A 25,736-nucleotide genomic window follows, 5' to 3' on the forward strand; every position below is an offset into this window, starting at 1 on the left:
TCTTTAATAAAAAATTGTGCTTACATGTATCCTAAAGTCGATAAGCAGTGGTAAAAAGCACTGCCTCGTGGCCATCCGACCGGCTTGTGCGGAATGACATCGCACACTAGATCCGTCCGACACATTTCCCCAAAACTGCCATCCCCTGGGATTGGATACTAGAGCGAAATGCCAGAGAATCCATAAGGCCTAATTCACATAGGGCATTAGGAAAAATGACCTGCTAAGCCACTACTAACGCCAGGAAAAAGCAGCTGTAAAAACATGCTTTTAGTAGCTTTTTAATTTTGACGTTAATGCGCATTTAGCCGTGTTAGCTTATAGTAGCATTTCTCTGCCTCTATTCAGAATCAATGGTTGCTTATGAGAGCCATCTTTGATCCGACTTTCAGCTCATTGATTTAAATAGAAGTCGCATCCAAGTTGGATCATGATGATACGACTCTTGAAGGGAAACTCCAGGTCAAAATGGAAAAAAAAAAACGACATGAGGTCCCTCCCTAAGTTCCATACCAGGCCCTTTGAGTCTAGTATGGATCTTAAAAGGGAACCCCCCGCCAAAATGAAAAAAATAAAGGACCCCCCCAGGACCATACCAGACCCTTTGGTTTGGTATGAATTTTGAGAGGAACTCCCACGCCAAGAAAAAACCCAGCGTGTTGTCCCCCAAAATCCATCCCAGACCTTTATTCAAGCATGCAGCCGGGCAGGTCAAGAAAGGGGAGAAGACGAGCGAGCGCTCCCCCATCCTTGACCATACCAGGCCACACGCCCTCAACATGGGGGGATAGGTGCTTTGGGAGCAGGGGGGGCTCTGCATCCCTACTACCCCAAAGCACCTTGTCCCCATGTTGATGGGGACAAGGGCCTCTTCCCGACAACCCTGGGTGGTGGTTGTGGGGGTCAGCAGGCAGGGAGTTTATGGGAATCTTGAAGCCCCCTTTAACAAGGGGGCCCACGTATCTCAACCCTCCCCCCCCCCCCCGTGAATGAGTATAGGGTACATTGTACCCCTACCCATTTACCCCTAAAAAAGGCAGTGTAGTGTAATTAATAACATGAGATGGTTTTAAGAAATCCTTTATTAAAAATCTTCCTCCGATCTTCTCCCTCAGGTCTTCTTCCTCTGTCTTTTCTCTCGGGTCTTCTCCTTCCGGTCCCCTGTGCCTCTGGTCTTCTCCACCGCCAACCCAGTCCTCCTCCGATTCTGTCTCCCGTGATCATGCCAGCTCTGTTCTTAGGGCTTCTTATATAGCCATGGGGCGTTAAGCCGCATTTGGCAGCGTTAGACATTACAGCTGTAACGCTGGTCCTCAGAATGCACTGGCTCTGGGTTTTTTTTGCAGCTTGAAAACGCCTATGCCACTTACAGTTTCAAATGCCTGTGTGTGCATGAGGCCATAGAATAACATGGAGGGGCATTTTTAGGCTGCAAAAAAAAAAAAAACACCTGACGCTCCTAAAAGCCGCTGCAAAAACGCCCTGTGTGCATGAGGACATAAAAGCAGCTTTACACTAGAATAGCTGAATATAACATGTGAACCCAATGTGCAGGAACCCCCTGTTGAATACTCAGAGGACTAATTCCATATGAACAAGTACACGGAAGTCCACATATAAAAATATCACCAATAATAAATTGTGCAAAACACCCAAGCGCAAAGTTTGGCCAAAAAAAGTCGAAAAATAAAAAAATAAATAAAATGAAAATAAAAAATAAATAAAATAAAAAGAAATAAAATTAAAATAAAATAGTAATTAAAAAATGTAATGAATATAAAATTTATGTAAACCCCCACTAAAGAGTAGCCCCCCATAATGGTTCCATGCTAACACAGCAATCCCTCTGCATGGTCTGGATATATATGTACAGAAAAAAATGATGTAGAATTAACAAATTGATTGAAATAAATTGATTGACGTAAAAGCAGCTTTACACTAGAATAGCTGAATATAACATGTGAACCCAATGTGCAGGAACCCCCTGTTGAATACTCAGAGGACTAATTCCATATGAACAAGTACACGGAAGTCCACATATAAAAATATCACCAATAATAAATTGTGCAAAACACCCAAGCGCAAAGTTTGGCCAAAAAAAGTCGAAAAATAAAAAAATAAATAAAATGAAAATAAAAAATAAATAAAAAAAAAAAAATAAAATTAAAATAAAATAGTAATTAAAAAATGTAATGAATATAAAATTTATGTAAACCCCCACTAAAGAGTAGCCCCCCATAATGGTTCCATGCTAACACAGCAATCCCTCTGCATGGTCTGGATATATATGTACAGAAAAAAATGATGTAGAATTAACAAATTGATTGAAATAAATTGATTGACGTAAAAGCAGCTTTACACTAGAATAGCTGAATATAACATGTGAACCCAATGTGCAGGAACCCCCTGTTGAATACTCAGAGGACTAATTCCATATGAACAAGTACACGGAAGTGCACATATAAAAATATCACCAATAATAAATTGTGCAAAACACCCAAGCGCAAAGTTTGGCCAAAAAAAGTCGAAAAATAAAAAAATAAATAAAATGAAAATAAAAAATAAATAAAATAAAAAGAAATAAAATTAAAATAAAATAGTAATTAAAAAATGTAATGAATATAAAATTTATGTAAACCCCCACTAAAGAGTAGCCCCCCATAATGGTTCCATGCTAACACAGCAATCCCTCTGCATGGTCTGGATATATATGTACAGAAAAAAATGATGTAGAATTAACAAATTGATTGAAATATAGACTAAATTCAAATGGAAAAATTACTCCCTATCAGAAAAAATAAAATAAAAATCAGTATAAAAAAGATATGCATATAAAAATACAGGTGAATGTGAATATATTTAGTTTAGATATCCAAAACCTATATATCTAAAACATACAAACTAAATAACAAAAAAATGCAAAAATCACTATAAAAGGGACCGACTACTACATGTACCTAATATGTCAGAGAACCATTAACCATTTTTAATGAAGGAGTTCACATCCCAATCAATATTGAGACCCCAAGGTTGATAGGACTTGAGATCATATATCCACTGTGTTTCACAGCGTGAAAAATGTATTTTCAAATCACTCCTCTTCCAATGTGGAGAATACTTTTCAATCCCTATGATTGAACTGAACCATTTTACATGCACACTAAAGCCAACTTTCAAACATTTTTTTTTTTGGCCCACACCACCCCCAGAGTCCCATGTTGGCTCTTAATGTCAATGTTCACAGCAGATTTCAATTCACTTTTTATCCCCTCTTTTTAGTCAGCTATTAGTTTGCATTGGAACCAACTATTATGTGAAAATGACAAAAGTCTCCAGAGAACTATTAATTTATTCGAAGTCCATCTCTTCAGTGATCTCCATATGCGGAGATGTGTCATCACTAGTGTTCAGTCACACACAGCCCCAGGCTATACTCCAAACTGAAACATCACTTGCTATAAATGATCACGTATGAGTTGACAACAGCCAATAACGAGTCTTTGAAATGTCAGCAGCAGTCATTATCACACATAGTGATTTACCAACATTGTAAAAAATGTCTGCAATACCCATCAAAAACATCTCCCTTTTTTTTTTTTTTTTTTTGAAGAGGCGGTAACAAATTGTTTATTGCGAGTGCTCTGCATCTGCACAAGGATCAGTCACACCCAGGGAGGAGAACATGATTGTTCCCACAGATGAGAGATCTCAAACAGTCTACTGCCAAAATAAGGATGATTATAATTAGGCTGATAAGCAGGAGATACAATCAGTTCTGAGAATTGTGATGAATATATTTTTGATTCTTCTCAAAGCCATACACTGATCTGATTGTACAAATGAAATTATGCCGGCCATAGTGGATTTATTTCCTGCAACCACAGACAGTGTTGACAGGGGAATCCCTCCCGCCAAACCATTGTATTCTCCCAGTGGAGGGGTTGGAGCTGTCCCCACCAGGAGACTATAATCCATACAGGCTCCTTCAGATCAGCCAAAACCATACAGTATCTCCCAAAAGTGAGTACACCCTCACATTTTTGTAAATATTTTAGTATATCTTTTCATGTGACAACACTGAAGAAATTACACTTTGCTACAATGTAAAGTAGAGAGTGTACAGCTTGTATAACAGTGTAAATTTGCTGTCCCCTCAAAATAACTCAACACACCGCCATTAATGTCTAAACCGCTGGCAACAAAATTGAGTACACTCCTAAGTGCAAATGTCCAAATTGGGCCCAAAGTGTCAATATTTTGTGTGGCCACTATTTTTTTCCAGCACTGTCTTAACCCTCTTGGGCATGTAGTTCACCAGAGCTTCATAGGTTGCCACTGGAGTCCTCTTCCATTCCTCTATGACGACATCGGGGAGCTGGTGGATGTTAGAGACCTTGCGCTCCTCCACCTTCTGTTCGAGGATGCCCCACAGATGCTCAATAGAGTATAGGTCTGGAGATGTGCTTGCCCAGTCCATCACCTTTACCCTCAGCTTCTTTAGCAAGGCAGTGGTCGTCTTGGAGGTGTGTTTGGGGTCATTATCTTGTTGGAATACTGCCCTGCGGCCCAGTCTCCGAACGGCAGCACTCATGAACCCCTAGACCATGACACTCCCACCACCATGCTTGACTGTAGGCAAGACACACTTGTTTTTGTACTCCTCACCTGGATGCCGATACACATGCTTGACACCATCTGAACCAAATAAGTTTATCTTGGTCTCATCAGACCACAGGACATGGTTCCAGTAATCCATCTCCTTAGTCTGCTTGTCTTCAAACTGTTTGCGGGCTTTCTTGTGCATCATCTTTAGAAGAGGCTTCCTTCTGGGATGACAGCCATGCAGAATAATTTTTTGCAGTGTGCGGCGTATGGTCTGAGCACTGACAGGCTGACCCCTCACCCCTTCAACCTCTGCAGCAATGCTGGCAGCACTCATACATCTATTTCCCAAAGAAAACCTCTGGATATGACGCTGAGCATGTGCACTCAACTGCTTTGGTCGACCATGGCGAGGCCTGTTCTGAGTGGAACCTGTCCTGTTAAACTGCTGTATGGTCTTGGCTGCAGCTCAGTTTCATGGTCTTGGCAATCTTCTAATAGCCTAGGCCATCTTTACATGTATATAGCTTTATATAAAGCAAAAATTATTTTTTTCAGATCCTCAGGGAGTTTTTTGCCATGAGGTGCCATGTTGAACTTCTAGTGACTAGTACGAGAGAGTGAGAGCGATAACACCAAATTTAACACACCTGCTCCCCTATCACACTTGAGCCCTTGTAACACTAACAAGTCATATGAAACCGGAGAGGGAAAATGGCTAATTGGGCCCAATTTGGACATTTTCACTTAGCAGAGTACTCACTTTTGTTGCCAGCGGTTTAGACATTAATGGCTGTGTGTTGAGTTATTTTGAGGCGACAACAAATTTACACTGTTATACAAGCTGTACACTCACTATTTTACATTGTAGCAAAGTGTAATTTCTTCAGTGTTGTCGCATGAAAAGATATAATAAAATATTTTAAAAAATGTGAGGGGTGTACTCACTTTAGTGAGATACTGTATTAAGGATACTGTAAATCAGATTGCAAAAGGCATGGGCAGCTTGGAGTAATAATGAGTGCATGAGCAAGTCACCTGGCCAAACACTGATCGAATTTTGACTAAATCATGCTGAAATTTACTCTGTGGATGGTCCTGTCAGTAGCATCCAGATTGACAAAAGTTGATTTTTTTAAAAATCGATTTTTGTCCAAGATGTTGGGTGGAGAATTGTTGGCTGAACAGTGCTTCCATCTAATCAGATACAGACACTATTTGGGTATCCTGACAGCTGGCACCACTGTCAGAATACCATCTGTGTAGCAAAGAAGTTTAGATGCTGAACCCAAACCCTACTGAAATCCATGGGAGTCGCATCTGTCAAATTAAAAATGCCCATTTTCTTGACTATTAGGCAAGGAGGTGTATAAAAATAGCATGGGGGGGGGGGGGGGGAGGGCTAACGACACTTCCATGGGGAACATGTACGAATGGCATCAAATAGTTTTACAAACATCCAAGCAGGCAGTGATTTAGCACTGACATTTACAAATGAAAAAAAAAAAAGGTTTTTAAATGCAAACAAATGACGCCTTCGAATTACCCTAAAGGTCCCCCAAATACATAGCAGACCCCTAAGGGAGTGGTCTGTGTGCTTCTTTCTGAAGAACAAAATTTTTTTCTAAAGAATGTCCATATTTAGGCAATGATCGAACATCCCATTCTCCGCCCATTTGCTTATGGGTCTGGGGATTCCTGGCTATGTAAGTGAATGGACCGAACAGTTGGTAAGGACACAACAGGTGCAAGCAGCCTCTGCTTCCTTACCAGCTATTGACTGCTGCAATAGTGGTGATCTCAATGCCCAAATATAGGGATGTGGTCATATTTAGGCAATGACATACCGCGCTCCACTTGGACCAATTTCTGAACAGCCTGTGTTCGGTCGGAACTTACATTTGGACCGAACACTGATTTCACCCCTAATACACAAGACGACACAGACCTATACCACACCTGCACTGCTGTCACTGTCAACAAGAATTATGTTAAGTACCGAAAATACATATTTTCTAAATGGAGAATATATTTTAACACCAGTTGCTCTTAAAGTTATTTAAAAATAGAAAATAACAAACATATTATACTTACCTCCTCTGTGCAGTTGGTTTTGCAAAGGGCACCCCGGATCCTCTTCTTCTCGGGTCCCTCCTAACTGCTCCTAGCCCCTCCCTTCTATTTAGTTCCCCCACAGCAAGCAGCTTGCTCTGGGGGCACCCGAGCCAAGCTGCAGCTCCTTGTATCCATTCAGACACAGAGCTGCCGTTCGGCCCCGCCCCCTCTCTCTCCTAATTGGCTCACTGACTTTGATTGACAGCCGTGGAAGCCAATGGTGCCGCAGCTGTATCTCAGCCAAACAGAAAGGAGAGTCCCGGACAGCCGAGGACATCGCTGGAGAGAGATGGGTTCAGATAAGTATTAGGGGGTGCTAGGGAGGATGCTACACACAAAAGGCTTTTTATCTTAATGCATAGAATGAATTAAGATAAAAAAAACTTCCTGCCTTTACAACCCCTTTAAATAGATAACTGATCAAATGATGCCCCCAATATCTGATCTTCTATGAGATGTGAACACACACTATCTGCCTTCCAAGCATATGTCTTTTCACAAGCTTTATGCAGCCCCTGGCACCTAACCGGGTACAGTCGCACCTTTTAACTCATCTCAAAGGTTGGCTCTATTCATGAGTAGCTGGTCTGTGGAAAGTGATTGCACGCTGTACCATTCTGTGCATGAAGAACTCTAATAAAGTTGAATTAAAGTTAAATAACTTTCTCTGATACAGTACATTTATTACATAATTATGGCAAGTTTTAAACCACACATTTCAGCTCCACTATGTGGCATCTCCCACAATAAATTAGTTATGCAACAGCAATTTTTTCCAAACTATCAGTGCTCAAAATGCCTTATATTCTCTATACAGTGATATCCAGATCACTTACGCTAATGTTGGCTGACAGTGAACCTGATTCCAGGCACATTTGTATTGAGGCTGGATAAAACTCTCAGTTCCTTCCATGATGGTGCAGCTGACATTCTTGTTGACGATGTATGCACACCAGTTCCTAAAGGAGGAGAATCACAATAAGTGACAGATCAATCACCATACAGGACAATACACAGGACTATTCAATAGCACTCAGTCTGATATGCAAGATGAGCTGACATTGTCCATTATTTTGCTTTACTCTCTAACACAATGGTTAGAATTTACAGTAAAATGACAGCACATCTTTTGTTTCCCTTTACTTGATGTACTAAAAGAACTTCTAACCCTTCACTGTAAAACAAAAGAACACTCTAGGAAAACAGTTGGGGAATCCTGGAGATTTTGCTATCAAAGGTCTACTCAGCTGAGATGGTAAGTAGTAAACCTATAAATACATCATTAGGAGGAATAAACTGACATTTCATAAATGAAATCAGAAAGATTATATCTATTACAAAACAGACACCTTAAGATTTGTATTTTATGGTGCTGTATCTTTCTTATAAAGTGGAATTGCAGGCTATTGCTAACTATGTTTAAACCAGATCCAAATTCCCTTCTAAATCCTATTCTAACTACCCTGTGAAAGGAAGATGCCTATACTTACCTATACTGAGGATGCTCCAGTCCAGTCACATATTCTCCCCAGCAGCCGGCCTCAGTGTAGAGGAGGGATCTCCGACAATGGTTGAAATGCCTGGGCAGTGACGTCACCCATAGGCTTGCTATCCGGCATCTGTTGTCGGCTGTCCCTCCTCTCCCCAAAGCTGCCGCTGGGAGCTAGACACATGACCACACTGTAGCGCAGAGGCGTAACTAGAACCTTCAGAGCCCCGGTGCAAGAAACCATGAAGGGCCCCCTGGACCTTCCCTTCAAGCCTGGCGCTCTCCCCACTGATCCTGGGGCCCTTTACTCTCATTGCGGGGCCCTTTATTACGGTCCTGCAGCGGGAGCCTTTCACAAGTTCTGCAGTGAGCCCCCTTTCTGCCATCTTGGGGCTCCCCACGGTGGTGGAATGCCAGGGCCCGGTTGCAAGTGTGACCTTTGCGATACTGGAGGTTCACCTACTGGTGTCAGTAGTTTTTTTTTTCTTTTTTTTTTTTTTTTGGTATTTTAATTGTATTTTTTATCATTTTATTTTATTTTTTTACAATGTCACTGACTATGACTCTGTCCATTCAGAAAAGGAAGGAGCTGGTAAATTACATATTTACTGACCCCTTCCTGGCTCTCTATTGTGACACATCCCCTACAGCAGCCCAGGAGAGAGGGAAGGGAGCACAACTGGGGGGGGGGGGGGTACAGGGGAGCACACAGGGGCCCAGAGACAGCAGAACACAAGTGAACTGGATAGGAGGAGTGGTTGGGGCAGCATACAGAGGAACCAATCTCCTCCATTTTCCTCCAGTAGCTACAGGAGGAAAAAGGAGGAAAGTGATTTCTCTACATGCTGCCCCAACCACCCCTCCTATCCAGGTGTACAGGGGAGCCACACAGGCCCCCTGGAGCATGGGGCCCGGTTGCAATTGCAACCCCTATAGTTACGCCCCTGCTGTAGCGTCCTCGCAATAGGTACAAGGTAGTTAGAAAAAGATTTAGAGGGGGGAGGGAGTAGGTTTAAACATAGTTAGATTGATATTAAAGACAATTATATATTTTTTTTGGCCTTGAAACCCTGCACACTCTATGGCGGGCAGAGGATCAGGAACTAGACACTGAAGATTGGGGGGATGTGTGGGAGTACCCAGTTCAGTAAAGCCCCGTACACACGTACCGATTGTCGGCCGCAAATATTCGGCCACCGACCGATCGGCCGATTTTCGGCTTGTTAGTATGATGCTTCCGACAGCTGACAGCGCATTTTCGGCCGAAACAGAATCTGTCGTGCAGGCATTAAAATTTTTGTTGGCCGTCACCAGAACGGCCGATTGTTCGCCAGTCTGTACAGATTTCGGCCGACAGACAGCCGATTAGCAAGACTGGGCATGCTCAGAAAAGAAAAAAGACAAGGAAAGTTAACCATCACATGACATCACTTCTGCAGTCGGCTGTTGTTGGCCGACAAAATTCGTGTGCAGTCTTTTGCAGTTTTCAACAGACACGACAGCCCTGGACAAAAGACGGCCGATCGTTCGGCCGACGATTGGTACGTGTGTACGGGGCTTAACTCATAGCATCCAGAGACCAACTAATTCAATTCAAAATACTACATAGAAGTTATTTTACAACACAAAGGTTACATCACATGTATCCTACTACACCCTCTCTTGCTGTTGTAGATGACCCAGTGATCCTGCAGGCTTTCTCCATGTGTTCAGGGAATGTCCGCAGATTCAATCCTACTGGCAAGAGGAGACCCAATTTGTAACCACTTTGACAATACCTGTCCCATTAAAAGTTGGGATATGTCTATTAACGTTAGTTAACTTTTTAGTTTTTGCCAGGGCCACCTGCATCCTATTGGGTATCCTGCTATAGTATGCCAGAAAGGCTAGTGTGCTTAAATGGAAGTCCAACAGGCCCCCTACCTTGTCCTTTTGGAAACATCTAGTTAACTCAGTTGTTACTCTCTATAAGGCAACCAACTTTTCCCGGGGCTGCCCCAAAAAGTTTGAGAAGGTTTGGGGCTTATGGATAAATTTGACTTCCACTGTTGATGATCAAACTACTGATGGCTGACAGCCCCTAATTTATAGTGCTCATAAATTGACCCCTGGTTTATATTCGTTGAACACAATACCCTGCATTAGTAAATATAAGAGGGGCTGGGGAACTAATAATGTTACTGTCAATTGTCCTGGCACATGAGGAGGAGCACAAAGCTGCCAAGCCTTACTAGTCCCATGGTTTGTTCCTTTTCTACTGGACCCTAAGCAACAATTGTTAGTTATGCTAGTCAGGTTGTACACAGTTTTTTTTAAGTGTTTGTGTACCTGTTCGCTGGGGTATGTCACAAGGCCATGTTTTATACTACATTCTCGAAAACTCCTCAATAAAGAGAAGTTTAAAAATATATATCTATCTATATATCTATCTATATATCTATATATATATATATATATATATATATTTTTTTTTTTTAAAATAACTAACATGTTATACTTACCTGCTCTGTGCAGCGATTTTGCACAGAGCAGCCCCTTTCCTCCTCTTCCTGGGTCCCTCACTGGCGCTCCTGCCCCTCCCTCCTGCTGACTGCCCCCAGAGCACAGCAGGTTGCAATAGGGGCACCCAAGCAGGCTTGCTCCCGAGCCACTGCTCTGTTTGTCCATTTAAACACAGAGCCATGGCTCAGGCCCAACCCTGCTCTCTCCTCACTGGATGTGATTGACAGCAGCCAATGGTCTCCACTGCTGTCTCAGCCAATGAGTAGGGAGAGGCCCCGGAGAGCCACTGCTCTCGTGCACATCGCTGGATTGCGATGGGGCTCAGATAAGTATTGGGGGGGGGGGGCGGGGCGGTGAGAGCTGCTGCACAGAGATGGTTTTATACCTCTGTGCATAGAATGCATGAAGGTAAAGAGCCTTTACAAACTCTTTAGCAAAAGTCAGGATTTCCACTTTACCTTCCTAAAAATAATCTAACTTAACACATGAATTCACATTTATCAATCTACCCTTGCTATGCAAAATGTCTTCAAGCCATCATAAACCCAAAAACAAAATTGTAACACATTGTAGTTTACTAATCCTTAAAGTGATATTAAAGGCTCAATTTTTAACATTGCTTTAAATTCTGGGAAAATATCTAGACTGCCAATCATTATCTCCTTTTAAAAACCCTGGTCACCTGGCTGTCTAATGGGCCATACACACTATACAATTGTCTTTAGATTTTTTCCTTTAGATTTACCAAAACCATATAATATGAGGTCAAATCTAAACACTTTCAATTTGTATGCAATCAGGCAGGCCCTTGCACTACACAGTTGAAGGTAAATCTAAAGGAAATCTACCAACAAAAGTTGTATAGTGTATATCCAGCTTAAGTCACTGATCCAAAATTTACAGAACATCCTTAATGAATGTACTGAAGCCTTTGGATCAGCATGACAGCCCAGCAGCTAAGTATTTTCTCAGTATTGGTTTTCTTTCACACACCAACATTGATTTACATCTGTTCCAATAAGATGCCATGTTAGCAGTCAGTGTATCAGACTGTAGCCTATAAAGGGCAATGCATGCCAAATTCTTAGTTATCTGGATGACAGCAGTGACATAGCTGTAGCCCTTGCCAAAGGCACTAAAGGCAGCACAAGAATGTATAAGTGGGAACTAGAATAAACAGCTGTACCCAAAGGGCAAACAGAAACCAACAAATCCCAATTTAATAATAAAAATCATTAATACCATCAGATACATGTCCATAAAATGATCCATACATGTCAGAAATCAAAGCACAATATTCCCAACACACATGTTCCTGAAAGTAGCTGTGAATGTATGTGGGTGCTGCAGCGACCATCGGCTACAAACTGAAGACAATGAAAGCTAGAAGTATGTCTCCAGCACACCAACTATCTCCAGAAATGGTCCAAAGCTTTTTTTGGTGATCACGTCATAGTTAGAAAAGTGACATTTCGGAGCCTCGCAGGACCTCTTTATCAGGCATGTGACCAAATGTTTTCTGGCGACCCTTGGTGGGCTGGTGACATAGGTCTCACTATACATATGAGAAGGGAACATATTCATGTGTTGCATTAGCTGTGTTGATGAGTGCAGTCCATTTGCTATCAGCCAGGTCAGGCTGGGGAGAGGCCCCCTACAGCCTTCATTGATATTACTGGATAGGAATTTCAGGGCAGTGCAGGAATCTAACTTGCAACCAACATTTAGTGTCGATCACACCACAAACATGTTCTCCAAATCGGTTCCGGATGTGTTTCTGCATGCATTAAAGACACGTTCTGGTGCATTTTTGTCCGTTTTTTTACACATTTCTGAATGCATTCCAGATGCAGTTTTTTTTCCCCTGTACTGGGGTCTGGTGCATTGTTGATGCTTTTTACCGCATTCCAGTACAGTTCTGTACAGGAAAAAAGCAGCAGGTTTTACTTTTTTTCTAGAACTGAAACGCACTGCACTAGTGTGAACTATGCCATTGCATCTCAATGCTGCCAATCGATGCAAAACGATTGAGAATTTTCCTTTCCTAAGTTTGATCGAATCTGCTCTAAATCAAGTCTGTTCACACTTGTAGGACTCCAAAGTTGTTCTGACTTTGGAGTGCAACTTTAATGCAACTTTGGATGGGTACAACTTGAATGTGACTTTAGCTTTGACCAGCAATAATGGACAACTGTTACATAGTATAACATTCAGATACAACTTTCATGCAACTTTTGAGGGTCAACATTGAAGTCTATGGCCCTCAAGTTGCATGAAAGTTGGACCAAACTAGTGCAGGAACTACTTTGAAGTCGCTGCAAATTTAAGTCGCACATATATGAATGGTCATCATTGGAAAACATGGGGAATGACTTGCCATGCGACTTTGATTTCCAAAGTTACATGACAAGTCACTCAAGTGTGAATGGAGCCTAAATCAATCGGAAGGGAAGTTATGTCTTTGATTGATTTGATCATTTTTATCGCATCACGCATCAACTGGATAATAAAATCAAGGTGTGGTTGACCATCATGAGGTTTTACCAATCCTTGAACTTTATAAACTAATCTTCAATATTTTGGGAAGTAATCACAATGGAGATGATGATTACAATAAGAAATAAATGATAAGAAGAGGAAATAAGATGATAACAATAGTAAATAAGATGATAAGAAGAGGAAATAAGATGATAAGAATAGGAAAAAAGATGATAACAATAGTAAATAAGATAAGAGTAAATAAGATGATAACAATAGTAAATAGGATGATAAGAGCTGGTTCACACTGGGGCGACTTCAAAGCCACCCGACTCTGAAGCCGCCCCCTGCAGCGCGACTTCAGCAAAGCTTGCAAACGACTTCTTTAATAGAAGCCAATGCAAGCCGCTCCGAAGTCGCCCCCAAGTAGTGCAGGAATCTTTTTCTAAGTCGGAGCGACTTGAGTTGCTCTGATTAGAACGGTTCCATTGCACTGAATGGAGCGCTACTTGTCAGGCAACTAAGTCGCCTGACAAGTTGCCCCAGTGTGAACCGGCTCTTAGAGTAAATAAGATGATAACAATAGTAAATAAGATGATAAGAAGAAGAAATAGGATAACAATGGTAAATAAGATGACAAGTGACGGTTCACACTATGGCGCTCCGACTTAGGGGTCGACCTGTGAAGTCCCGTGCACCGCGACTTCGGAGTGACTTGCACGGACTTCATAAAATGAATGTCTATGAAAGTCGCTCCAAGCCGCCCCGAAGTAGTACAGGACCCTTTTTCTAAGTCGGAGCGACTTGTGTCGCTCCTATTAGAACCGTTCCTGTACCACACAATGGACAGCGATGGTGCACGACTTGTCAGGCTGACCAAGTCGCCTGACAAGTCATACTAGTGTGAACTGGCACTCAGAAGAAGAAATAGGATAACAATGGTAAATAAAGTGGGGTACACACTAGTAGAAAATCTGCCGAAAATTCCCGTCCGAGGTATAATTGTACGATTTTCGGCTAGTGTGTACACAAGTTTCAGCAGCCGATGCCGACATTTTCAATGAAAAAAAAACGGAAGGAAAAACACCAAAATTGTTATCGTCCGTCCCCAGACGACCGATTTTCGTTTAATGTGTGTATGCAGTACGTCCGTGAAAAACGGATACGAAAGACCACGCATGATCTGAAGTTGCTGACGACCCGGAAGTCTAGGAACAAATGTCCCAAAAAAAAAAAAAAAATTGGATGAGAAATTTCGCGAACATTTATGCTCTGTCAACTAAAAACAGTTATGAATGCTGAGCAAGAGAGAGAAAAATCGGAGGATATTTCGTCCGATTTCCGTCAAGTGTGTACGCCTCTTAAGATGGTAAGAGGAAATAAGATGATAACAATAGTAAATAAGATAAGAAGAGGAAATAAGATGATAACAATAGTAAGTAAGATAAGAAGAGGAAAAAAAGATGATAACATAAGTAAATAAGATGAGAAGAGCAAATAAGATGGTAATAATAGTAAATAGGATGATAACAGTAAATAAGATGATAAGAAGAGGAAATAAAATTATAAGAGTAAAAAAGATGATAGCAATAGTAAATAGGATGATAACAATATTAAATAAGATAATAAGAGGAAATAAGATGATAACAATAGTAAATAAGATGATCACAGTAGTAAATAAGATACTAACAATAGTAAATAAGATAATAACAATAGTAAATAAGATAATAACAATAGTAAATAAGATAATAAGAGGAAATAAGATGATAACAATAGTAAATAGGAAGAAAAGAAGAGGAAATAGGCTGATGGTAAGAATCAGAAAACTTTGGGCTGGTACAAGGATCCCCAATACAGAGAAGTTATCACTAATACTAAATGAGAAGCAGCTGAAAGCTTGGATCATAGGACTCTCCATGTGGACGGAGTTGGTAACAATGTGTCCCCGGTGTGGGGTAAAGGTTGGTCACCTAAGTGCACTTACTTGCCCCTCTGTGCCGGGCGGTGGTAGGTGAGCTGTGGTGGGGTTCCTTCTATAAGCAATCCTCCAGTGATGAGAAGAAGGAGCCCCGTCCATAGACCGACTCCAGCAGGCTCCCCTGACCGCCCCATCATTTCACACTCCAACTTGTCCCCAGAAGCTGCGATCAGCGATCCCGATGAGTGCAGAGGAAGAAAGCTCCGATCCCGGCAGAAGAAGAGGAGTGCAGAGAAGGAGAGCTCCGATCCCGGACAGATTCCTCCCTAATGATGGGATCGGGAATGAATGTGATCCTCCCTGTTAGCGGAGATCCTTTCTTTCTCTGTAGACCCGAGCAATGCTTCATCCTTCCCTTCCACACCTCCTCCTCCCACTCCGCTCCTCATGACGTCATATCTCCTAGATGAAAGTCCTAGTCCGGACTGCTGGGACTTAGTGGTGAGCCGTCATGGTGATGATGGGAGGCCAGGTCTGTCCATGTATGGATGTGCAGGAACCTTGTCTGGAGGCTTCTGTTAGTTTACAGACTCTGGCCGATATTCCAGCTCTAATGGTTCGCTTTGCAGCCAAAGTCATTGATGGCCCAGAGCCTGCTGCTAGAAAAGTCCAAGTGAGGAGTGAGTACACATGTCATGGAAATGTTCTCTTATTTATACTACAAAATAATACTGAGCTCCTGGAAAGCTAAAAGTCTTCCCTGGTGTGGGGCTGTGCCTGCACTTTAAGGGTTAACTGCTCATTTAGGTTGGCCATGGATGGATAGAATTTAAAAAAAAAAAAATGTTCTAAAAAACGAGCTCCAGTTTCCACCCAAAAAATTAAAGACAGCAGCTATAATTCTATAGCTGCCGAATTTTAATATAAGGACACTTACCTGTCCAGGGATTCAGCGATGTCCTCACCTGAGCCGATTTTTCAGCTGGCTTCGGGTTCAGGCACTGGGATCTTAAGTAAGGGAAACTGGCTGTGAAGCCTTGTGGCCTCAAGGCCAGATTCCAAATACGTATCCCCAAGATGTGCTGCGATCTGTGAATGGTCCTGCAGTCTCTGGGACCTGTGATGTGTCCTAGGGGGAAAGAGAGGGGGCCACAGCACATCTGACTGGAAGTGGGAGCTGGCACCCGACCCCCCCCCCTATAAAGGTGCCAAATGTGGCGGTGGAGGGGGGGGATGCAAACAAGTAGAACTTCCCCTTTTGGGTGAAGTTCTGCTTTAAGTTTTAGAAAAATTCATACAAAAATCTCTAAATGTTTGTTGTTTGAAAGGTTTTGTTCGCTTTTAATATTTGACTTTGGAATGAATGGACTTTACTAAACCAAAATCCCATACACTGTTAGAAATTCGTTCTTTCAAGAAAAATGTTCTAATCTGCTCTCAACTCTGCTCTCGTGTCCTCATCACTGCTGTCGAAAACAAACTATTTGACCCCCTAATGATTAGAAAAATGATTTAACTTTTTTAGAACCTTCTTTTTCCAATAATTTTTGTTTTAAATTCTACCCATCTACAGTATGGCCAGCTTTAAATGAGAAGTAGGGCTTAAAAAAAAAAAAAAAAAAAAAAAAACCTCCAAAAAATATACTCACCTAGGAGGATGCAGTATCTATCAAATTCATCAATCTAGTGCAGCATCTGTCCCCCACCGGCGCTACAACAAAAACTGAGTGATCAAGCACCACTCATCGCTCAGTTCTCCCCCTTCGCTCTGAGCAGAGTACGGACTGTCAGTCAGAGTCAGTTACTCTCTGCTCTCCCCTCCAGCGCTCACTGGAGCGCTGGGCTGTGGAGGGGCTGGCTCAGGCTCTTGGTGAATCACTGAGAGGCTGAGCCAGGTGCTGGTCCAGGGCTCTGGGTGGATTACGATTCTTATGGTCGGGATCTTTTCAGAGCCTGACCCAGCTCTGTGACTTTAGCCCACTGCCGGCTGAAAATGGTCACAGGAGTGCAGAACGAACTGATCTATAGGAGAAGTATGGCCAAAATTGCTTTGGCTGTAGTTCTCCTTTAACACATGATAAGTCATTCGGATGAAAACTTCCTTACAAGAACTGGTCAATTATGTGATAGTTCCTATAGTGCTTTTCGACAGCCAATTTCAACTGTTTGGATGACAAAAACTGAAGGCGCAAGCGAGAAACATTTTCTTGTATGTGAACACAATGTCTGATTTTTCGCTAAATGTGTACAGTCATCGTACTGAAATAATCAAGTAGACGTTGGTTAGTATGTAGTTACGTTTGCCTTTGTCATTTGAAACTTTTCGTACAAGTTAATATTTTTGGTTAAATCATGATACACACATTCGTGAAAAATCAGATAATCAGTCATTGAATTTTCACATAGTGTGTACTAGGCTTAAGTCTACAGGACGGTAAGAGCATTTTTATTTTCTGGGTCCGCTGCTCTGGTAGTGGACTGTCCCTTGGTGCCCTCACCTACAGTGCAGGCTATGATGCCAATATCAGTCTTGATATCAGAGGACCTTAGAGCAGGGCTCAAAATTTCAAGTCCTGAGCTACTACTCAGGCCTTAAGGATTACTCGCCACCAGTTGCCGCAACCGACCCCAACCCTGCTCTGCCCCTAATTCCACCCCTAAACACGCTCTCATAAATTATCTCAGGCAATTACACTGTTAAATGTTTTATGCAGAATTAAGTTACAAAAATAAATATTAACAACTTTATCAGTGCCCGTCAACGCAGCATCATCAGTGCAGCTTATCAGTGCCCATCTGTGTGGTCCAATCAGTGCTGCCTCATCAGTGTCCATCAGTACGGCCTCCTCAGTGTCCATCAAGGCAGCCTCACCAGTCCCCATCAATGCAGTCTCATCAGTATCCATCAATGCAGCCTCATCAGTGCTCATCAATGCAGCCTCATCAGTGCCCATCAATGCAGCCTCATCAGTGCAGCCTCACCAGTGCCCATCAATGCAGTCTGATCAGTACCCATCAATGCAGCCTCACCAATGCCCATCAGTGCAGTCTCATCAGTACCCATCAATGCAGCCTCACCAGTGCCCATCAATGCAGCCTCACCAGTGCCCATCAATGCAGCCTCACCAGTGCCCATCAATGTCACCTGATCAGTGCCCATAAATGCAGCCTTCCCAGTACCCATCAATGCAGCCTCACCAATGTCCATCAGTGCAGTCTCATCATTGCCTATCAATGCAGCCGCATCAGTGCTGCCTCACCAGTGCCCATCAATGCAGCCTCACCAGTGCCAATCAATGCAGTCTGATCAGTACCCATCAATGCAGCCTCACCAATGCCCATCAGTGCAGTCTCATCAGTACCCATCAATGCAGCCTCACCAGTGCCCATTTTTAGCAGCTTCACCAGTGCCCATCAATGCAGCCTCACCAATGCCCATCAATGTCGCCTGATCAGTGCCCATAAATGCAGCCTCCCCAGTACCCATTAATGCAGCCTCACCAATGTCCATCAGTCTGGTCTCATCAGTGCCTATCAATGCAGTCTCACCAGTGCCCATTTTAGCAGCCTTATCAGTGCCCATCAGTGCAGCCTCATGAGTGGCCATCAATGCAGCCTCACCAATGCCCATCAATGCAGCCCCACCAGTGCCCATCAATGCAGCCTCACCAGTGCTCCTCAATGTAGCCTGAGCAGTGCCCATCAACGCAGCCTCACCAGTGCCCATCAATGCAGCCTAATCAATGCCCATCAAGTCAGCCTCACCAGTGCCCATCAGCGCAGCCTCAACTGTGCCCATAAATGCCCATCAATGCAGCCTCACCAGTGCCCATCAATGTAGCCTGATCAGTGCCCATAAATGCAGCTTCAACCGTGCCCATTAATGCAGCCTAATCAATTCCCATCAATGCAGCCTCACCAGTGTTCTTCAGCACAGCCTCATATGTGCCCATAAATGCCCATCAATGCAGCCTCACCAGTGCCTATCAGTGCAGCTTGACCAGTGCCCATCAGCGCAGCCTCACCAGTGCAGGGGAAGAGAGAAGGCAGGAAGAAGAGAGCCGGCCAGATCAACACACAGAGCGGGGATTGTCTGCTGTGACAGCTTTAATTTGAATCACCTGTTGTCCCTGGCGCTCGCAGTCACACAAAGTTCTGCCTCCGGTACCGGCTCCTGCACTGTCACCACAGGAGAAGAAGTGTTACTGCTAGGTAGGGATAGGCCAACAGTTTGGTCCAAACCTAGGTTGGGACAGACATTTTGCTGTTTGGATTACCGCCTGAATTTAGCCCATTCAGCTCCTTGTTCTGTCGGAGCAGAACATCAAACAGTATTTCTACAGCCTCATATAGAACAGCCTCCAGCTTTTACTGATGAAGGAAGCAATGGGTGCTTGCACTAGCTGCATCCCTAGGAATTGCTGACGTCAGGAATTCCTGGCCACATTTGGTAAAAGATGTCCCCTTATATACAGTAGCTGATGACAGCTCGGGGAGCTGTAATTTGGCTATGAGTACCATCAGGATTAGTGATGTGCCCTGGGTTGTTGGATTTATTTTTTTTAAGCATGTGTATGTAGTGGGGGGAGGGTATCTGGGGCCCCCTTATTATTAAAGGGGGCTTCCAGATTTTGATAAGATTTATTTGACAGATTCAGCTTCCATGGATTTCAGTAGGGTTCAGGTTTGGCACCCCATCTTCTTTGAAGTTCGCCGAACCCAGGGCAGTTCAGCTCATCACTATGGGCAGGATCACCAGGAATATAAAAAAAAAAACTTAAGAAAAAAAATTAATTCAGACACCACATCTAGGGTTGGTAACTTGTTTTATATTACATATTTGTTCTAAGCCTAGGCCTTTTGTAAAAGGAGATTGCAAGGTAGTGCTAAATACCCTCAACAGAAAGTGAAATACACACAATCCTTAAAGTTATTCTTCTGATAGCTACGTTAGGGCCCTTGAAGACGTTGGCACGCCTATTGATGTTGGATAGTCTTGCACGCAGTGAGTTAGTCTTAACGCAAAAATTGGGTTCTTAGTACACTGGAGTGGGAGGGGCCAGGCCATGGGTTATGGTTTTGTGATGTATGCCCTGGCCAAGCAGGGCTAGCGGTGCTTAATAGTGGGTAAATTCAAAGTTAGGGAAGACAGATGATGATCAATCTCCAGAAAGGATCTACACCATGTCAGCAAATGAAACAATAATGGCTCAATGACCTGTGCACCAGTTTCCGCTGATCTTTTGCAGCAGGCTGTGATGTTGGAGGGGCCCCCCTTTAGTGTAATGATGATTGCGGCAGTTTTCTTTATTGAGCTGATAAATGGTGATCCCATAGGCACAGTAACAGACTTTAGACATCCCAGAAGTAGACCTGAACGGCAGAGGACCAGATCACTATGCGGTACTGTATGCCCTGGTTCCCCAGGTCACAGGTAGACAGGGCCTACGGGATCTTTAACTGCATGTTTTATTTTTTTGCCAATTCTCTATAAATCTAGTACTTGAAAATCCTATCAAGTTCAGCGCTTTCTGAGATGCTACACTCCACGTCTGACACCAGTAATCTCTCCACAGGCGAATGTTCTTAACCTGGTCAGCCAGCAAGCTCATTGAAAAAAAAAACAAAATGGTTTCCCCCTTACACAAATATGAGGTGGAGAGAGGACTTGTCCTCACTAAGCTATTGTATTCTGAAAGCGGGACCACTCCGCTGTCAGGATACACTGATCAGTGCTGCAGTCGAACAAAAGTGTACCAGCAGTCTTGCTCGAAAGGAGTTGACCATTAGAGCAACTGATTTTGAACAGGAACAGCTATAAATGGGTTGAAATTCATCTGGGCCCTACAGAACCAGCCAAACCTTAATCCATCTACACTAAACAACAAACTAACACATTACAAGTATTGGGATGCCTGCCTTTACACGCACATAAACTTAATGGCATCCCAGTCTTAGTTCGTAGGCTTCAATATTGAGTTGGCCCAACCTTTTGCAGCTATAACAGCTTCAACTCTTCTGGGAAGGCGGTCCACAAGGTTTAGGAGTGTGTCTATGGGAATGTTTGACCATTCTTCCAAAAGCGCATTTGTGAGGTCAGGCACTGATGTTGGACAAGAAGACCTGGCTTGCTATCTTTGCTCTGCCCTAATTTATGCCAAAGGTGTTCTATCGGGTTGAGGTCAAACCTCTGTGCAGGCCAGTCAAGTTCCTCTACCCCAAACTCGCTCATCCATATATTTATGGACCTTAATTTGGGCACTGGTGCCCAGTCATGTTGGAACAGAAAGGGGCCATCCCCAAACTGTTCCCACAAAGTTGAAATTGTCCAAAATGTCTTGGTATGATGACACTTTAAGAGTTCCCTTCACTGGAGCTAAGGGGCAAAGTCCAACCCCTGAAAAACAACCCCACACCATAATCCTCCCTCCACCAAATGATTTGGACCAGTGCACAAAGTAAGGTCTATAAAGACATGGATGAACAAGTTTGGGCTGGAGGAACTTGACTGGTCTGCACAGAGTCCTGACCTTAATCTGACAGAACAACGGTGGAATGAATGAGAGCTCAGACTGCGAGCCAGGGCTTCTTTTCCAGATCAGTGCTGGACATCACAAATGCACTTCTTGAAGGATAGTCAAACATCCCCATAGACATAATCCTAAACCTTGTGGACAGCCTTCCCAGAAGAGTTGAAGCTGGTATAGCTGCAAAGGGTGGGCCAACTCAATATTGAACCCTACGGACTAAAGCCCCGTACACATGCACAGATTGTTGGCCAACCGATCGGCCGTCTTTTGTCTAGTGTTGTTTGAAATGTGCTCTAGACTTGCACTGGACTTTTGTTGGCCAACAAAAACCAACTTCAGAAGTGATGTCATGTGATGGTTGACTTTCCCTGTGTTTTTTCTTCTCTGAGCATGCCCAGTCTTGCTCATCTGATTTTTGTCTGCCGAAATCTGTACTGACTGAGGAACAATCGACCGTTCTTTGTTGGCCAACAAAAATTTATAGCATGCACACCAGATTTTTTTCGGCCGAAAATTTGCAGTTGGTTGTCGGAAGCATTGAACTAACAAGCCTACAATCGGCAGATCGGACGTTGGCCTACAATTTACGGCCAACAATCTGTGCGTGTGTACGGGGCTTTAGACTGGGATGCAATTAAAGTTCATGTGCGTGTAAAGGCAGGTGTCCCAATACTTTTGGTAATATAGTGCATGTTCAGACTTGAAAGACACATCCTACTTATTCCAATGTTGGTGCAAAAACAAAAGAACACCTTGGACTTGGGCTGCATGCTTCGAGTTTAAGATACATAAATTTACCATTTGACTTTTTGTGTTGACTAAACATGACATAAATAGACTCTGAGGTAAAAGACAAAGATCACACCCAACTTCAGCTCTTGTGACATCTGCCATACAGTGGATCATGTTTGGATGTTTTCGAGGGACTCCAACCCTGAGTAACTCTCAAAACTGCCAATGCTCTGCATACACATATTCTGTAAATAGAACATGAGGCACACATTCATGTATTTACAATTGAAAAACTACAAATTACATTATTCTGGTAAACAGCATCACAAGCACTGAATATGATGTGCAATAGTTTTGTGTTTTTGTTTTATTTTTGTAATGTTGGATATATTTAAAGCAGTATTGAACCCAAAAACAAAAATGTATATTGCAGTTTACCAATTCTTAGATATGGTAGCTGCATTAGCTTCCTTATTTTAGGCATTTTTTATTTTCATTTTATTTATGTATGTAGCGCCCTCTTGATAGGCTGCTAGTTTTTAAGTAAATATAGAGTTTGACCTGCCTGTAACTTGGGAGAGCAGTGAATCTTTCTTTCTGTTCTGGGCTCTGCTTGTGCAGGCTCACCTACTTTCTCCTGTATCTCATTGAATGTTGGAATATAGTGGGCGGGAAAGTATGACCCTGGCCTGCATTATTATGCCCTTCCAGCCATTCCCTGGTCAGGAGATTGACTGCCCAGTAGGGGGCTGGGAGGCGCCTAGAACAGCTTCCTCTTGTTTCTGGGGATTTAGGACCCAGCCTCAGGGCTGAGGCACTATTTACAGCACTGAAGAAATTCTTTTTTGGGGTCCCAGCTCCAATTAGGACTCAGGGACCTCCGGCCATATCTTCCCAAGGCAGCGCAGAAAGCTCTACAGGGGATCCAGGCAGCAAGTACCAAGTACAGAGACTGGCTGGTACTAGCAGGAGGTTTTACAATACCCAGTGGCTGTGAACTACCGTGTGACTGGCTGCCATGTGCCTATTAGGGAACAGAACCTGGGACCAAACACCCAACATGTAAATCCTTTATCCCAAAAGGAAAAAAAAAATGTTTGCTGTAGCTGCTTAAAAAGTGTAATCTAGAGTTTAGCTTTAATTTGTTAATCAAGTCCATCTAATTCTGCTAGGGTATCTAACACTACAGTCTAAACAGATTAACAATGCTGCTGTCCAACAGTTTCTCTGTTGCTTCCGCAGTGGAGTGGGGACATCCTAGGAAATGTTACTGGCCGGATCACCAGGGGAAGACAAAGGAAGGGGGGGGGGGGGAGAGAAAACTCAAGCAGCCACACATTTATGGAATAGTAAGCTGCAATGTATTATGTTTTTGGGTTTAATACTGATTTAACAGTAAAGGTGAACTCCACCAAGTAACATGTGGCAGTGCATAACGATATGTATTATTGATATATTGTGACTCATCTCCATGGATGGTCATGGTGATGCTTCAGTTAAAAGTCCCCACAAACACACAGACAGCATATCTGGGGTCTACTAGCCCCCATTGCTGAAATTCCCATGCTTCACCTTCACCTTCGCCAGAAACACTACTGTTTTAGAAACATGCCGCTTACACTGACAATATACTGAGATCAACATTAAAAGTTCCTGTTTAACCGCTTGCCCTAGTACTACGTCGCTAGCCTGTGAGGGTCTAGGGAGCGAGAGCGTGCCGCCGGAGGCGCAGTCCTGCGCGGTCACGGACCCCCCCCCCCACGCGTGTGACCGGCGGACCCGATGTCCGCCGGTCACTCGCGATCGTCCGTTAGAGCGGGAGAAAGTCAGGCGGCTAATGTAAACAAGCCGCCTGTCATTCTCCCCTGTGTAAAAATAGTGATCATACGGTTCTACTATGTAGGACCGTTGATCACTGTTCCTACACCTCAAGCCACAGCCAATCACAGTTAGAATCACGCCCCTAGGGACACACATAGCCCCTCCCTCTCAAAAAAGCTAACCCCTTCACTGCCAGTGTCATTTTACAGTAACAGTGCATATGTATAGCACTGATTACTGTAGTAATGTCACTGGTAACCCCAAAAGTGTCAAAAATGTCAGTCAAGGGTCCGATCTGTCCGCCGTAATGTCGCAGTACCGCAAAAAAAAAATCGCAGATCGCCGCCATTACGCGTTAAAAAAAAAAAACAACAAAAATGACAAAAATCTTTCCCTTTGTTAGTAAACACGATAACTTTTGCGCAAACCAATCAAAATACGCTTTTTGCGATTTTATTTACCAAACATATGTAGCATAAAACAAATTGGCCGAAAATGTTAAAACATTTTGATTTTTACATTTTTTTGGGGGGGAATTTCATATAAAAAAATGTGAAAAATATTGTTGTTTTTGCAAAATTGACGCACTTTTTTTGTTTATATCGCATGATCAAAAAATCGCACAGGTGATCAAATACCACCAAAAGAAAGCTCTGTTTGTGGGAAAAAAAGGACGTCAAATTCGTTTAGGTACAGCGTCGCACGACCGCGCAATTGTCCGTTAAAGTCACGCAGTGCCGAATCGCAAAATAGGCCCTCGTCAGGAAGGGAGTAAAATCTTTCGAGGCTTAAGTGGTTAATTTTTATCTTGCCTAGTTTTCTTTATAGCATCAGGGCCAGCCTTCCATGGGTCCCAGGTGGGTCCATGGGATCCAGGCAGAAATTTAAGAGGGGTGGCAACATTGGCGCACTGCCTGAGGATCCGAGGCTCCCTCCTTCTAGCGTGCAGTGTCATCCTTGCATCATGCTCCGCTCCCCAGCTCCGCTCCCTAGCAGTACAAGTTGTACTGCTAGGGAGCGGAGTGGAGCAGGGGGGGGGGGGCTGGGGAGCGGAGCGGAATGGGGCAGGGTGTGGAGCAGCTCTCCTGGCCCCCGGAACAGCACAGGCTTCAATAGCAGAAGCACCCGCCGCCACTGCAGCACTTTTGCATCACTAGGCCTGGATCGGAGCGTAGTTGGTCAGTGGCAGTGAAGAGGAAGGGGGGAGCTTTCGTTGTGCTGCACAATTCATATACCTGTGAGCTGATGGTTTTTGGGCACGTCTCTTTGCTGAATATATGGGGATGCCTCTTTGCTGGATTGGGCGATCTCTATACTATATGGGGATGTCTCTTTGCTTTATGGACATGTCTCTTTGCTGAATTTATGGAAATGTCTCTTGCTGAATACATGGGGATGTCTCTGCTGGATTGGACTTTTTCTCTTTACTATTCTGGGATGTCACTTTGCTGAATAGCCATGATTTCTTTTTTTTTGGGGGGGGGGGCAGCGTTTTATTCTTGTACCCAGGCAGCACAATGTCTTGGGCCAGCCCTGTATAGGCCTAGAA

At 43.3% G+C, this 25,736-nt stretch overlaps 1 protein-coding gene across 1 annotated transcript in view; it reads right to left on the reverse strand.

Annotated features, from left to right (window-relative positions):
- Positions 1 to 15,551, reverse strand: part of EMILIN2 (elastin microfibril interfacer 2) — a 93,662-nt gene extending 78,111 nt beyond the window's left edge. Inside the window, exons 1-2 of the mRNA XM_082259553.1 lie at positions 15,171 to 15,551; positions 7,554 to 7,676 (exon numbers count right to left, since the gene is read on the reverse strand). Coding sequence (XP_082115679.1) covers positions 7,554 to 7,676; positions 15,171 to 15,301 — 254 coding nt within the window. The 5' untranslated portion in view covers positions 15,302 to 15,551. The remainder of the gene's footprint in view (positions 1 to 7,553; positions 7,677 to 15,170) is intronic.
- Between the last annotated feature and the right edge of the window lie 10,185 nt (positions 15,552 to 25,736).

Source organism: Pelophylax lessonae (assembly GCF_965119305.1).
Source record: "Pelophylax lessonae genome assembly, chromosome: 5".
Classification (NCBI taxonomy): domain Eukaryota; kingdom Metazoa; phylum Chordata; class Amphibia; order Anura; family Ranidae; genus Pelophylax; species Pelophylax lessonae.